General features: G+C 41.2%; 1 protein-coding gene across 4 annotated transcripts in view; it reads right to left on the bottom strand.

Annotated features, from left to right (window-relative positions):
* Rbm20 (RNA binding motif protein 20) overlaps positions 1 to 11,416 on the bottom strand; it is a 181,785-nt gene extending 170,369 nt beyond the window's left edge. The window contains exon 1 of one of the 4 annotated variants that reach the window (XM_046450427.2): positions 11,132 to 11,416. In XM_046450427.2, coding sequence (XP_046306383.1) covers positions 11,132 to 11,295 — 164 coding nt within the window. In that variant the 5' untranslated portion in view covers positions 11,296 to 11,416. The other 3 variants (XM_058581300.1, XM_058581301.1, XM_046450428.2) reach the window with 3 other exon arrangements.
* Positions 11,417 to 17,058: the final 5,642 nt, after the last annotated feature.

Below are 17,058 nucleotides of genomic sequence, written 5' to 3'. Positions count from 1 at the left end.
ATTATGCTGATTGAAAGAAGCCCGCTTCCCCCCACCCCCAAAAAGTATATGTTTTGATTCATTTTTTTTTTAAAGAGAGAGGGAGAGAGAGAGAGAATTTTAATATTTACTTTTTAGTTCTCGGTGGACACAACATCTTTGTTTGTATGTGGTGCTGAGGATCGAACCCGGGCCGCACGCATGCCAGGCGAGCGCGCTACCGCTTGAGCCACATCCCCAGCCTTGTTTTGATTCATTTTTATAAGATTCCAGAAAATACAAACTAATCTGTAATGACAGAAAGTAATGGTCAAGGAGAGGAGGGAAGGACAAAGAGAATGAAGAAACTTTGAGGACGGTAGAAAAAATGTTTATTATCTTAATTGTTTGATGACGTGCAGTTTGGTGAACTTCAATTATCTCTCTGTAATAACTGAAAAAATTAAATGTTTGTAAATTATTACTGCGTCTCTGAGTCACAGAATGTTTGCTACTTACAACACATTGAGGAACTCACTGTTTCACTGGCTCTTACTGTAAACCCTTCTGCAGATCAAAAGCAATCAATCTTTTCCTAATTCATTGATTCTCTTCCGTCTGGCTTTTACATACCACTGTTTCTTCAAGCAAAAGAGCACCTGTAACGATGCCTGCAAAGGCAGCTCAAGAAGCTTATAGGGGCGGAGAGTGACAGAGCTCTGGGTGACCAGGTTTCAACGCAGGAATGCCTCTTGCTATTAACAGGACCCTGAGACACTTTAATCATTGCTGAATCCTGGTTTTTCTGAATTGGTTCAAAAATGATCTGGTAGAACTTGGCAGATGCTCACTTTGCAAATCAAACAATCATATCTGTTATTGTTTTAGCACATGCTGAGAGGATTATAAGTGTTTATATACTCTCTGTGAGCATCAAATTCAGGTCTGGCCTAACATGCATAACAAGCAAAGTAAGACCGTGAATCAAATGCCAGAGTCGGATTTGCTCATGGAATTTAAATTGGGATATGGATTTCACTTTAAACTAAAAGGCACACTTAAAGCTAAAAAGAAAAGAGGAAAAAAATTTTCATTGGATTGCTTAGTTTGTCTCAAATTAAACTTGACCTACTTCAAATTTATTTTAACTATTTTTTCCTGTCTTTTCTTCATGATAGATTTTCTATAAATTCTCTTAAGGAAAGATATTTACATAGAAATGAATTTACATAACAATCTCCATTCCTAGCCCAGCTCCACCAGTTTTTTTAATAAATACTATTTTCTTAGCTTTTCTGAGTCCTTGTAAAGTTGGGGCTCCGTTTCCTCATCTGTAAAATGGGAAGAATAACAGCACTTCATAGATTATTGTTGGATTAAATCACCAAGTTAGATTAAACACACGTAGAGTGCTTAGAATGGGACCTGGCACACAGGAAGCACTCAGCAAAAGGTTAGTTGCTATTTACTATGGTTCCCTTTTGCAGATAAGAACACCGAGGCTCCCGGTTGGTAGAGGCAAAGCTGAATCTAGAGCACAGAGCAGCAGGAGCCTGCTCCTGATTCCTTTTGCCACTCCACACCACTTTCCCAACTCGGTCACATTTTGTGTATGAAAATAAGAATACCAAACGGGAACAGGCAAAAATAGATGTGTAACTTAAATCTAAAAAGCATGAATAAACTGCTACTCACCGACCGGCTCCCGGACTTGCTGGTTGAGGCCATCGGGGGCAGGTCATCAGTCATTTTTAAAGTCAGTTTCATATAGTGCTCTTGAAAAGGGAGATAAAAGATTTCTACAAGGAAACTCAACACTGCTTCAAGAAGATGCCCCCAAAATCTCATGAGCTACTAAAAAATACACTAGCACCACTTCTTGCCATTAAAAGGGATTTATAGTCACCCTGTACGGACATTAAAACAGCACTGCAGCTTCCTACAGGAGTTAAGTGGGAAGTGGCTGGCCCATCAGTTGAACCTCTTCAAGTCAGAAATGGAAAAATCTAGAGACTCAAGCTAATATCTACAGGCGGGTAGAATGCAAACAGCCTTGCTGTTCAATTTAAACTATAAATCCAAATTCATCTATTCTAAGGTGATATTTATCGATCTTTCTAGTTCCACATGTTACATTGGAAGTGTTTTTTTTTTTTTTTTAATTTGGTCCAATTAAAAGAAAAAAAAAAAAACACTAGAAAGTTTGTTGGGAAACAGAATATCCACAGGCTTCAGAGTACCACCCCACAGACCACTTACAATCACAGAGAAAAATGTCCCTTTACAATGGAGAGAGCAGGGGATTACCCTGTTAACCAGGGATCACACTCAGATGTACATCACCCGTGGTGCATCACTGCCAAAGCACCACCCTGAATAAGGAAACAACAGACTCCAGATCGCTGTGCATGCTGTGGGACAACTGGCTGCAATCTCTGATGTCTTCACAAAGAGGTGGATGCATCTGATAGGTAAAAGAAAGAGATTCCTGGAATAAAGGCCCTGAGGAACCAAATGGGGGGTGAGACTCCTGCCAAGACAGACATTGTTCTGAAAATTCAGAAAAAGTTAAAAATCTAGCGTTTGTTAGCTAAAATTTAAATGAGACTAGTTTCCTCCAATATAACAACATCATTATGTAACTTACTTTCAAATAGTTCAGGGGAAGAAATAGGAGAGAGAATGCCCAAGAGCAAACAAGAACGCAAGTGTCGCTCTCTAAAAGGAAGGTATAATACAGTCAAAATTGCACCCTTGGTGGAAACCCATTCAAAGCAGAGTGAGTGACGGACAGGGTGACAGAAACAATAACAGGCATTCCTGTCGCTGGCTCGGGACTGAGAAGTAAATGTGTTTTACTCCCTTTAATGTAAATATTAGGTATGTGGTTATACTTTAAAAGGTTCGTATCTCCACCATAGTTTCAAGGGTGTCGAGAGGATGCTTCTGTGTATGAAAGGAAAGCAGATCTTGGCTTTTTCCCTATTAAGGCCCAGAATAAAGTAACCTTGAACCACGATGAGCCGAGGAGAAAATGTGATGCTCAGCTTCTGTTTGGCAGGAAGACAGAGCATGAGATGCCCTGAAGAGACCCGGGATCCTGCCACGTGGGGGCAGGAGCACAGCACAGGGAGGACATGACACACCCAAGGGTGCTCTTCTCAGTCATGCAGGGCGCATGAGCAGATGAGAGTCTGAAGATAAATGATTAACTTACAAATGGCCTTCACTTCTCTCTCCTCCATTTCCAGGCAGACAAAGAAGAGCCTAGCAGAAAACATAACAGATGAGAAGCTGGGGATGCTCGTCTCAGCCTGAACACTGTGTGACTTTAAACAGTTCAGTTGGCCTCTCTGATGTTCATTTGCCTTACTTAGAAAACCGGGAGGGTGGGCTAAAACAGCTCTCAGAGGCCTTCCAAGATGCTAAAGGGTAGCACTATGTTGAAGACAGTGCGGTACCAATGTGAAATGTCTACTCTGTTTTGTTTAAACATAGAAGTATTTTTTTTTCTGATTGCAATAACATGCAATGAAAAAAAAAAAAAAAAAATATATATATATATATATATATATGGAAGAAAATAAGACAAACCACTACATTGCACCACCCAGAGTTAGAACCATGGTCCACATTTTTATATTTGTTCTATAGCTACTTTTCCAAGCTTGAAATTGCTAACACATACACTCATACACATTTTTTTAAAAACGAACACAAAATCCTTGAATACGTTCTGTGTGTAGTTGTTTTTAGTTAACAATAGTATATGGTCCTCTCTTCATATCAATAAAAGTTAACTTTTATTGATATGAATCAATAAAATCATTCTAGTGGCTAACTGGTACATGATATTGTACAGACACCGTTTATTTTCCCAACTGAGAAATATTTAGGTGGTTTCCAATTTTTTGCTCTTCTAGACAATGTTGCCATAAATATCCTTCCATATTTATGTCCTCATTTCTGTACATTACTTAAAGTCTGTATGTCAAGATTTAATCACACAACTAGTTTCCCTTCTCAGGCAAGGTTTAAAAAATATCTTAATGTCAAATAACTTTTCTCTATTCCCTGCTAGCTGGGGAGCACACAGCTCTGGCCGGGACACCCCTGTCCTTCAGAAGCTCTGGAAACATTCCTTTGGTCTCTTGATTCAGTGAGCCCACATTAAACCTGAGGCCCAGCTTTGGGATAAACACAACATCTGCAAGACAGAAAAGAGTTTTCAGGGCCACTTTAGGCAAGTGCAAGTGCCACTTTTGTCAGCAAACGCCACTGTTTTTGGAGTTCAGGCTCAGCCAGGATCCTATCACACTTGGTGGCTTGTACATTTACATTTCTGCCTTTAAAGTTGATTAATTTCGCCAAATACATTCCCACTTGCCCATAATTCATCCAATTCAGATACATGAAAATCACTGGATCTGTCTGCTAAATTGAACACTGTATTGTTTTTATAAACCCAAGGATTTACTTTAACATTGCAAAATGAGCAATACTCCAAAATAATTGTTTTATACTTCCCATTATAAAGATTAGAAAACCATTTCAAATGCCTCTTTTCACTGACATTATCATCTACTCTTCTGACTTTAAATCATGTCCCCGATCCAAATACTCTTTGCAAATCCTGGAGAAAGTATTTAATTCTTCTTGTGGCGGTTGTTTTCATGGGTGGTCAATGTCACAAACATGTACCTACACCCATGGCTGGAATTAAACTGCCGAGAATCATATTCTCTGTCACAGGGGGAGGGATGCAAAGAAAGCCATTCTTCATTGATGATCACTCAGCAATTCTCCTGAACACTCACCTCATTTGAGTTTTGGAAGAGGTTACCATCCATCATTTCCAACCCCTGGAGAGGCTGGATTAAGAAGGTTAATTTGGCTTGTCCAGGTCACCCACTCTCAGTCCAGGGTTTTTCCCTCTCTGACCCTCCTTGCCAGAAACTGAATAATTAATTTAAAGTGAAGACACTCATTTTATACTCAATAATGTCAGGCAGATCCTAAATTGTTTTGTTTAATCATGAACTCATAATAAGCCTCCCCCTAACCCCCCCCCAAAAAAAAGGGAGAGAGAGAAATTAAAGCATGCTTAAAATATAATTTTACCTTGTGTTCTCCCAACCCTGAAGGTCAGGTTTAAGGATTAGTCTAACAAAACTCAAAAACACCTTTTGGGAAAGAGCCTACAGGAAAGTTGCAAAACTGAGAATTATTAAAGGTGTCCAGAAAAGCCTCTAGTGCAGTTTTCCAGGTTGGAACACAGAGAAAAGTGACAACTGGGAGCTGACAGGTCATGAGTGTGACTGAGAGAAAGCAGGTGCAAAAAAAAAAAAAAAAAAGTCAGCCACAGATGGCCCTGGTGCATCCTTAAAGCACATCCCACATAAAAGTCAAGAAAAGCAGCATGAAAACCATCTTCATGGGGTGATAACCCCCCATACACACATGCATGACGCCCAGTCTTCTGTCTCTGAACACATGGGAAGATTTATTCTGCAAACTGAGCTGCAGATTAACACGTCCTCAAGCAAGTTGCCTTGCTGCTCTCTTTTTGCCCATAAAGTACAATAGCGTTTACATGTGCCATCTCCCCTACAGATATGCTGTCAGCAAGTTGGAAAACTGGCCTTGTAAACCATCAGGGGATTGACTTATAAAATCCAGCAGGAGTTGTAGGAAAGAGGGGGATCGATTAATTCGACTGTAACTCCCACCACTGTAAAGACCTTAGCGTATTAGATGGATAGTTGCAACATAGCAGAAACACGGGAACAAAAATAGTTGGGGGAGGGTGCAGGCAGGGTCTTTCTCTTCCACCTCCTCCTCAAACAGCTGGCAATGATGACTGGTCCCCAAACTTGTCAAAGACTGAAACTTTGTACAACTCCTCAGTTGGGTGGGATTTTAAACAGCGACCACCCATTGAGCCTATGTGTGATGTTAAAAACCAAACTCACATTCCTGATTCAAAATGTGCCTTCCTAATTAGAAGCAGGATTTCCCCATCTACCCACGGGTGGGAAAGAGCGATATGAACACTATGAGCATGCAGGATAACATGTATTACCAAGATCAGGGAAGGTTCATTAACCAGGAAAGGAAGAGCCACGGTCTCCTTCCTACAAATTTACCCTCCTTGCTTTAATTCTGGAATTCATCTTACTTTTGGCAAAACTTTTCAACACTCAGTTCTAAAACAATGCAACCAGACCGTCACACCCACCATGGATTCACAGCAACTATCCCTGTTAAAATATACAAAAGAATATTAGGTCATCCCAAACTAAGTCATTACTGTGGCCGGAAATTAAAATCCCATTAAGTAGCATTTTGTGGTACAGGAAGATTGCGTCAAGCCTTTGTCTGGCCGGGGAACAGGGCTCATGAAGAGACAGGGGATCCTGCTTCCTAACTCTTCTACCTCATTTATTTCCAGTCTTAATTTCCATGTTTAGTTTAGAGCATCTTAAGTTCGGTCCTTTGGTTAGACTTTGCATATTTTTGTTTACCAAAGCTGTGAATTGAGCTATCTCCATTTGTTTACTTGAAACCTGGCTGTCGGGCAGGGAAGAAATATTAGTTTAAACTGAAGTTAAGAACCTACAGTCACAAGAAAAATAAATCAAGGGGAGAGAGAAACTGGATAATGTGGGATCGTTTCACTGTGAGCCAATCCTGGTTGCGGACTTTTCCCCCCTGATGACTATCAGGATAGGCAAAAAAACAATCTTAAACAGATCAGAATTCACATGCCAAGGAACAACTTTTGACTTTTTAAATTATCAATTTGATAAACTGCTAGAAGGAGGCAGCATAGGAAGTTGACAGAAGAATAAAAGAGGAAATCAAAATTTTCTTTTTTTTCCTCCTGTAGCACTGGGGTTAGAACTGCTCTGTGTGCACCATATGTAGAGACATTTACTGTGACTAATGGGAATAATGTACTACATTTCATAATACTGATCTCTTGGGCAATTTGAGAAAAACTCATAATTGGAAAGCTATATGCACTATCTAAAAATACTTATCGCAACAAACCCTCCAGCAAAATTTCTTTAAAAAAAATACATGAAAGAGGCCTTCAAGGGAAGCAAATAAATTTTTTTCAGAATACTAAGAAAAAGCCCACCCTCCCTCCTCCCATTTCAGTAAACACTTAATCTTCTCAGATGTTTTCCCCTGCAGAATGCTTGTGCAGTTTAAGATGGTGTTTAAAATTTTCAAAATTCCTTCTACAAGTGTATTCCTATTTCCCCTTAGAAAGGGGAGGCAGGGGGCTCAAACTGATGTTTGAAACTGGCACAGATGTTAGAAATTCTATCCTCTTTCCAGAAAAGGACCAAATATGAGCGCGAGGTAATATCCCTTTTTAGCAAATTCTTATTCCTTCTCTCTGGTTCTGGATGTAATTGTCAGTATGTCCATCAAGGTGAGTGGACATCACCCCTAATAGTTATATGGAAATCCCTCTGAATGCAGGATGTTTGTAAAATTATCTGAAATCAGAGTTGCTATTTGTAACATTTTCTATTTTGTGTCAGGGAAGTGCTCTGCAGACAGCAACAATCTAACGCTATGCAGAATTTCATAGTTGATTTTGTGGCTTCAAAAAAAAAAAAAAAAAAACAACACTAGCACACAGGTGATACTATCTACCAAATGCTAAACCAAAACTTTTTCTATTTTTATAATTGTTTATTTGCTTATAAAAATTATGTGGAAAGGAAAAAAAATAAGTCATCTGTGCTCAAATATGCAATCTAATGCCATCAATGAATCAGGAATACATTGCCTGCAAATCAAATAATTTAGGAAAATCACTTATGTGGTTCACTTCATAAAAGGTGTGTGTGCTTAATTTTCAGCATGATTACTGGCACACTTTGTAGTCCTGTCTTGACAGCAGACTTCAACATTTCACACAGAATTGAATGACTCTGTTTCCATTTCAATAAATATTTTAAAACTTGCAATCTGAAATGTAAATACCTGGTGCTCCTCAAGATTAATAAGTGATTTCCTATAGATTAGGGTTAAATTTGCTTTTAAAGCACACAATTCAAGTAAAATCATTTTGGAAGTAAAACATCATTAATGTTTGAAGAGATACATCCTTATAAAATACCAACAAACACCAATGTTTAATCTTACCTCTGCTAGCATGGAAAATATATAATTTTTAAATCCTCCATTCTAATTTTCTAAACTCATCCCAAATCTCCTCCTAAGCTCTAATTTCCTGATGCCCAAACAGCTCAATAAAAGGTTTTACATTATCTACAATAATACCTCCAGACTGGCAATTTGGAGTATACATATTTCACGTAAAAATCGTACAAGATGTTAGTCATGTATGTCTATAATCTGGTGGATAATCTTTACAGGTATGCTAATTTTAATTAAGGGTCAGTTATTCCTCAACCAAAGCTAGGAATGCAATGGGTACATATAATCCTTAACTGAAACTAAGAATGCAATGATAAAAAAAACTGAATATTCCTGATTAGAAAAGCACCTTGCAGAAATTCACTGCAGATGCAATCTTCATAAGCACTGAGACTGACTTTAGTAAAACAAACACCCAAACCAGTCTCATTATTCACCGTGGTATCTAACTGTTTAGCTACTTACGTTAGGTATTCGGGCAGTTCTCTTAAAACCAAATACAATGCACCTGGACAGGAATCATTTTTTTTATTACGATCGTTACAGTGTTTTTACCAAAGTCATTGACTTCACCCCAAATGAAAGCCATTACTAATAAAAAACAGCATAGCAGACCTTAAGAAGTGAAAAAGACTCTTGTAATCCTTAAGCGCTATGTATACTACATGAAGATTGATGTGTCCATCATTTTGAAAGAGATCAAAACTTCTCCTCTTACACATTACATAATGACTGAAACAACTAGAAAAATTAGTGATTCCTAATAATATTTAATATGTTTCACTAGAAAAGAACTTCATCCAAAGCTTTAGCTCATGAAAATCTCTAAACCCAGAGGCGGACAACTCATTTTGCCGCTGAGGACAGTCTCCCCGCTACATTTTCTCAAAGATGGCTGGTGCAAATGGCACCTCATAACTACATAAAAATGGTTGCTCAGATTAAATTATGCAAACGTGGTTTCAAAATAAGCTACTCAAGTTTCAGCGCATTAAAGATGGACCTGCAAAGCATTTGCCATGTTGCGCCTGGTTCCAGCGGAATTTCAATGGGTACCGAGGGGAGCACAAGCCCCAAATCATCCTTATAAAGAAAGACTCTGAAACATAAGCCCCCGAACATCAAATCCCATGGGCACATTCACTGGCCTTGAACACCAATCTGTCACCAATGCAAAACAAGACAGAGCCCTAAGGAGCTCCTTCCGATCTCCATCCTGGACTGGAAGCAAAGGGAGCCATCTTTGAAAAGCTCAGTTCTATCTTTTAAAATAAGAGAGTCCAGAGATAGAGTTTTCTAAATGGGGGAGAAATTTTTTTTATAGGAAGAAATTAAAATCTATGTTAAATTCCACAAAATGGCATTTATTTTCTATCTTGCATCATTTCATAATCAGACACCCATCTACAAAGATTTTTCTGTGAATATAAAGTTCCTAGTTTTCTCCTACTTAAAAACAAGTGATAGAAAAATCCAGGGTAATTACAATATCAAAGTAATATCCACGAGCTCCCTTTGTAATTTCAAGGCACAAGGCAGTGGCTGGGTGAGAAGCACATCGAATGTTTCCAAATTAATGATTGGTCAAAGTAGATTTGTTTTCAGTAAGTAGAATTTATATTTTTAATAGTTCTTTTTTCTCTCTTGGTTTATATTTATCTTAAGGACTAAAGAGCTATGTCAAGTAATGAGTTACATAAACCATCAATCATATTTAGTGTTAGCTGAAATAATTTGCAAAGTAACAACAACATGAAATATTTCCATTTTAAATAGTTGGAAACTGTTAGTGGTTGAAAGTTATATAAAATAGCAAGTTTTTAAAGCAAAAAGCTTTAAAAATTAAAGGAGCTTTAATATTCCAGCCAATAGATAGGGAACCATTTTGTCCTGAAATATGAAACCAGCATTATTGATGTCAAACTTGAATTTTCACTCTATTACATAAGTCAGTTTTCAAGACCATAAATATTTCACTGCTATCTGCTTCCCCTTACACCCCTCACTGGTTACATCTCTTGCTACATTTTAATCAGTTTAGGCAATTCCCAGCATCAATACAGCTCCATATGCTCTGCTCCATGCGACAGGTTTTTACTGTACTTTTTGCAATTATTGAGTTTCGCTTAGTTTCCCCAAAGCGCTCACCATTCACTTTCCTACGCTTCTTAAACTAGTATTGAGGACATCGTCACTAGCTGACTAAACTTTTATGAAAATAAAGATCCTTCAAATAAACCAGCATTCTAGGCCTGGAACTGTCAAAATCTCGAGAGAAGGAAGAAAACAAAACACACCATTTTTACTTTACGTTTCCCAAATGGGCTGAAATAGCTTCTCAGAACCCCCTGACCATCCCAACCTACTCACGCATTGGGACGACATTGAAATTCACGACCCAAGTCGCACAGTTCACCTGAGTCACAAGAGGGTAATATTAATGGAAAACTGTTTTGCGGCCCAGAGCCCTTCTCAAGGCCCTTCTTGAAAAGTGTCTACACTCCGGGGCAAAGCCAAATAAGTTGTTTACAAACCCTGGTCTCCTTTCCCACCCCAAAGTCACTGGTTGACTCCAGGCCACCATTAAGGGTGGTTTCGTTCGTAAAAGCATTTCACTTCCACACCCTCACGCGCGAGCACACTCACGCTCAACTCCCCATACATTCCAGAGGCCTCTGAGGACCAGAAAGATGAAAAACAGTCCCTGGGCCATTTTCCCCCAATTTGAACTACTTTAGTTCAAAATAGTCAAGTAACATCGCCGAAAAAGAGAGGGGATAAAGAAAAACAAAAGTATTTCCCCCAAATAACTGCTCCTTTCTTCCCAACCTCACAGCCAGCCAGAATGGCACCCTATAGAGCGAGCTAGAAAACTTCAAACGCAAGGGGGCCACGCGAGGTTCAGCAGGGACCCGAGATGAAGCCACAAAGAGGGTGCCCCCGGCGGGTCCCAAGCGCACCAACCGTCCCGGCTCCCTCTCCCTTCTCTTACTTTTGGATGATCTGGGGTAGGCTGGCTTGGGGAGGCGGCTGCATCCCTCGCGGGCCCGGGGGCGCCGAGGACGCCTGGGCACCCGGCACAACGCAGGCATCTCTGTCCGGTTGTTCCGGACCGCTGGGGTCCGCGTCCTGGCTCATGGGTGCTGCCAGCACCATACGGGGCGAGACCCACCCGGGCTCGCGGCGAGGGAACGCGAGAGAGGGGCGGTCCCAGGGCACGGGCGCTCTCTGGCCGGGGTCCCCGTGCCTAGTCCCCTTGTCCTTTTCGGTGGCGCGGGGAGGAGACGTGAGGGGAGGGGAGGAGGCAGTCCCGGCGGCGCCGCCTCCTCCGCCTCCCGCCGCTCCAGCTCAGCCGGCCGTGCCAAGCGGGGGCGGGGGACAGGGGGCGTCTCCAGGCCCGCGGGAGCTGCTCGGCGGCCAGGGGCCGCTGGACGCTGGGGTGGCCGGAGAAGCTCAACCCGCTAACTCTAGGCTCAGCGATCTGGGAGAGAGCGCGGCGCGCGCCACCCGCCACCTTGCGCCCTCCGGTCCCGAGCCTGGTGCTCCGCAGCGCAGCCCACGGCGTGAGAAGGAGAAACGCACTCCAGCCAGCGGCCCGCCGCCGCGCTCTCGCTTCTCCCGGGAGTAGCGAGGCCTCCCGGTTGTCCCTGGGAACGGCGCGCGAGGCCTGGCACCCCTCTGGCCAAGCGGAGCGGACTGAGGCCCGGGGCGTCCGCGCGCATCGCTGATGCGCTGGGCTTGGCATCTTCCCGCGCGGCTGGACTCCCGCCAGCGCCACTCGCATTTGAGGGACTGGGACTTCTTAAAATAACTATCCGGACCCTCTCCCAGGCCGGTGGGATCTGTAACCTCGGGTCTTAGATGACCAGGCCCCGAGGGCTCTCCAAATTGGCAATTCCAGCTGCTCATTTCAGGGGTCCCCAGAAGCAACCGTAGTGGCTGTCGTGGATGTCCTCGTTTCTTTTTCTCTTCACTGAAAACATCCCGCAAGCGCAAAACCAAAATCAAGCAGACGTTCTATACTTGATACTTATTGGCCAAATCTCAGTGGGAACATAAAAGTTGTCGAGGAGAGCGTTCTCAGACGTCGTGCGTCCACCATCACCGCCTCTGAACTTCTGTTAGTTGCTCAGGAACCCTGGTGCGCACGTCCACCTGTGCACCCGAATGCTCAGCTGTAGGCGTGGACAGCGTGCGCCTTTAAAGGCCCCGGAGCCACCCCGCAGGTGCAGCTTAATATCCTTGGGCTCCAGTGTGTGCTTGAGGAAGCACCTGGTCCCGCAGAAACGTCTAGTAGCTGGACAAAGACCAGGGAAAATGGCCTTCTATAGGCTTCTTACTGGCCGTCGTACTCACAGACGTTACTACCCCGACGCGCAATCCCGGGCAGCGGAGAAAAGCACGTCGCGCTACCCGGGAAGCCAGAGTGCACACCGGGCGGCCCCACGGCCTAGAAAGGAGTTTGCTGGGGTGCTGAAGCAATGTCGCCATCATCCCATCGCCACGAAAAGGGAAATTCTGGAGATTAGTCTCAGACCCAGCAACTATTGAATTCCCAGAGGAATGTTTCCTCGGCTCTGCTGGAACTTCCAATCCAGCCTCAAGAAGCTATGCCTGCTCCTCTTCATCTCTGCCATCCTACCTGGGTCTCTGTGACATTCTCCTCCTCTCTCTCTCTTCCCTTCCTTCCCTCACCTTTTTCTCCCTCCTCTGACAAGTAAATTTATAGTATCAATTCTTTATATTCATGAAGATCAGATCACAGTTCAGAAAATTGAGTCTCGCCCTCACCCTCAAAACAAAAACAAACAAACAAATCTCAAGTGAATAGGGATTGATGGCTGTTCCCGTTTTACAAGTGAGGAGGTCGGGGCGATTTGTCCAAGGAAACGGGGCTGAGGTGTAGGAACAAAAGTGTTGTCTGGTTTCCTGAATGATTGGTTCCTCTGTTGTCTTCAATTTCTATTGCTAAGTCTTGACTAAGATTTCCATAAAACCCCATATTCGACCTCCACCCCCTCGATTTCCTACGTGGAAAGATATTACCTGAAAAGAGCAATGCAACTCTTCCAAAAAATAAAATCAATTCTTTTTTATATGTTTGCATTGAAATCTCCCTCTGAGAATACTTGAAAACCTCTGAGCAAAGGGCTTTGTAGTCACCAAGACCTGATTTTGAGTCCAGACTCTGCAATTTACCAGTGTCAATTACCAAATACTAAGCAAATTGGGAATAAGGAGACCCTAGCTCCAGAGTCTCCGGTAGGAGTAGGGGTGATGCATCTTCCCTATGTGATGCAAGAGGTGTTCCATGTAGCACTCATTACAGGAATGATTCTATATATTACACTCTTGTAGCCAAATAGAACAATAGATTTCAAATTCCAGGAAGCTGAGTGTCCAGAAGATTATTAAGTCTAACTAACATTTTTGCAGGGAATATTATATTCTTTATAATTATCAATTTTTAATTTAATTCAATTTTTTACTATGCCAAGATTAAACCCAGGGTGGCTTTGCCACTGGGCAATATCCCCAGCCCTTTCTATTATTATTATTATTATTATTATTATTATTATTATTAACAAGTCCTCTCTAAATTGCTGAGACTGGCCTAGAACTTGGGATCTTCTTGCCTCAGCCTCCCCAGTCACAGGGATTACAGATATGCACCATCACACCCAACTGAAAGCATACTTTATAAATTTATCTCTCTCCATCTCAGAAATAATGCACTAGCATATGTGACAAAATAAGAAACAATGGATAAATCAAAGTATTCATTGGGCTTTTCTGTTTCCCTTTCCATAAATTTGAAATTTTCAAAATAAAATCAGAGAAAAATAAATGTTTTACAAGGCATTTTTTAGAAATCTTACTTCCATGATTTATGTGAGTAGTTAATGTATTATGTAATTTCTGAAATTGGCATTGGAGCAGGTCCAAAGAGAGAGGGCAACACTGTAGCAGAAATCAGAAGCTCCTTCATGTCCTATCTCAGATCCCCCACAAAGTCTCCCAAGGATGATATTGGACAAACAATATGCATTAAACACTTCCAGTGGAAAAAATTTTAATTTATCTTTTTTCAGTTCTTTTCAGATGTAATAAGAAGGCATAAAGACACTAGCTGAGTTTGCAGCCTGCTTTTGTCTGCCCATCCATCCCCTTCTGAGGCTCTGAAGGGTGTGCTTCACAGTAGCTGTAGCAAGAGAAAGACCGAGTCATTGGTTTCACAAATGGGGAGTGTGACTGCAAGGTGAGGGCTGGTAACACCTCTGTGTTCCACTCTGCAGAGGTGTCCTGTCCCTTCTTGACCCACAGACTATCTACCATCGGGCAGTGAGGCTACTGGTGTTAAACATGTTGAACACTTAAGGCTTTCATAAGTCACCTTGACACCCACAGCTACCTCATGCCGTGGCTGCCGCTATCTGTATTTTATAATTGAGGAAAGAGTCTTAAATAGTAAGAACTTGCTCAAGGCCACCCTGATTTTAAGGAGCAAAAGCAGGACTGCAGGTAGGTGAGTCTGTCCAGAGTTTATCACCCTCACTCACCCCTTAACTCATCTGTGTTCCTCTACTGTGATGCTGCTGTGTCTTCCAGTGAATATAAAAGGCCACCTGCTTTATGATTCAACTCTGCCACTCATATCTACCCAGATCAATTAGTAGGAGATATCTAAATTGATGGCGAAATGAGAAAATTTAAAGAAATGAAACAACCCAAAAGAAGGAGAGAGAAATAGCACCCAGGTCTCTATTACTCTAAGGCCATTCTCAAACTTGCTGGGACTTTGGCTTGCTCCATAGTATTAATATGTATTAACAGTGATTAATAGTATTCATCACTGAGTTCCATGCTCTGGTCCTAGAAGTCGTCTTGAGCCATATTTCATCTCACATCATCACTTTTCAGAGAAGTTTGAGAACCCGTGCAAGACGGGTGGGATAGGAACTATGGAGCAGAGGTTCAGACTCCGGTCTGAGCTTCTGGTGATCTGTCCTCTATTCAAAGGTGAGAAAGCCCACCTTTTGGGGTGATTGTGAGCATACTTCCCTGCAGTGAGATCATTTAAGATGTGCTGCTGTTCCATTATGTATACTATTACTGTCATTTTTTAGACAACAATTTACTTAGTAGATTGTAAAGTTTGCTAATACCCAGAGCTGGTGGAACTGTGAAATACCTTCTCATACACTGGGTGAAAGCAAGAGTGTGGGTTGCTGCAACTTCTTTGGAAGTGAATTGGACTTGGCCATTAAAATTGCAACAAGGGAAATAGACTCAGCAGTTACCCTTCTGGGAATTTATCCTATGGGTTTATCTGTAGAGCTACTTGGACAAGGGAGTCGATTGTGGCATTGTTACTAAAAAGGGTGAAAGTGCCTAGCAGTGTGGAGATCTGCTTATAGAAAGATAGTTCCATTTATGTAGGATTACAATGTAATTCTGCAAGGGGAGGAGGTAGACCTCCATGCACTGCTGGGAAAGAACTTCCTTCAACTATCATTAGGAAGAATATAAAAGATCCTCAGTAGCATTGTAGCATGCTAAATTTGTATAAAATCAGAGTATAAAACTTTCTGGAAATTTTATACAAGTAATTATTACAATAAGGACCTCTGCGGGATGGAGTTGTGTCTCAGTCGTAGAGCGCTTGCCTAGCATGTGTGAGTCATTGAGTTCAATTCTCAGCACCACATATACATAAATAAAAATAAAATTCTATCAATAACTAAAAACATAAAGTGAAAAAAAATAAGTGCCTCTGCAAATTAGGGAAAGGCAAGAATCTATGACCTTTTTTAAAAAATAAAATCTATAACGTTCAATGACCTTTTTTAAAAAAAAATGTGAATGGTAAAAGCATTATATTACCAATAAAAATATAATGCTTTTACCATTCACATTATTTTTTTTTGGTACATTACAATTGTACATAATAGTTGAATTCATTTGGATGTAATCATTCATGCATGGAATTTAATTTACTCCATTTCAGTCCCCAGTTCTTTTGACCTTTAATGTTGTTTGAATATTTGAAAAAAAGTATTTATTGAAAAGCATATTATTTAAATCTTCTTATTATGGACATCATTATTTGTATTAACTAATGACAAAACTTAATGATTCTTATTCAACTAGTGATTCGTTCAACTAATGATTCTTATTCATAACAAACCTTAGTACACTAATAGGATCTTTGTTTTTAAAGAAAAAATTTATCTGAAAGAATGAAGAAAGAGGGCTGGGGATGTGGCTCAAGCGGTAGTGTGCTCGCCTGGCATGCATGCAGCCCAGGTTCGATCCTCAGCACCACATACAAAGAAAGATGTTGTGTCCACCGAAAACTAAAAAATAAATATTAAAATTCTCTCTCTCTCTCTCTCTCTAAAAAAAAAAAAGAATAAAGAAAGAAGACTGGTTAATGTCCAGACTTAAACTCTACCCTCTAGATGTCCTAACAGCCTCAAGAGAGACAGATAAATAATTAAATAAGAAGTTGCCAGAAGTCAAATTGATACAATTAATTAAGATCTACTAGTTTACCAATTATGGATACATATCAAGCAGCCTATCGTTAGCTATAACATATGAACCATTATGGTGTTAATAAAAAGTTGCCATTTCTTAAATGTTGCTCTTCCAGTCTGCCTTGAGCACATGATATTTCTCATTTAATCCTCACAACCATCTATTGGGGGTTGTCTATGCCCATTTTAGAGAGAAGAAAACTAAGGCTCAAAGAAATCCAGTCCCTTAGCCCATTAGTGAGTTCAGCTGTGCACCTAACCCCCATCTGTATTACTCCTAGAGTTGAGCTTTCAAACCACTCTGTGTGGTGTTTCTTGTTGAGATGGGGCTTTTGGCCCTGGGTACCCCTTTGTAAACACTCAAGGTCTGATCCCCCCC

This window comes from Marmota monax, unplaced genomic scaffold, assembly GCF_021218885.2.
Source record: "Marmota monax isolate L192 unplaced genomic scaffold, Marmota_monax_Labrador192_F-V1.1 WCK01_AAM20220418_F8-fsc00004, whole genome shotgun sequence".
Taxonomy (NCBI): Eukaryota; Metazoa; Chordata; class Mammalia; order Rodentia; family Sciuridae; genus Marmota; species Marmota monax.
The sequence above is the reverse complement of the archived record's forward strand: the minus strand, read 5'-3'. Positions and strand labels throughout refer to the sequence as shown.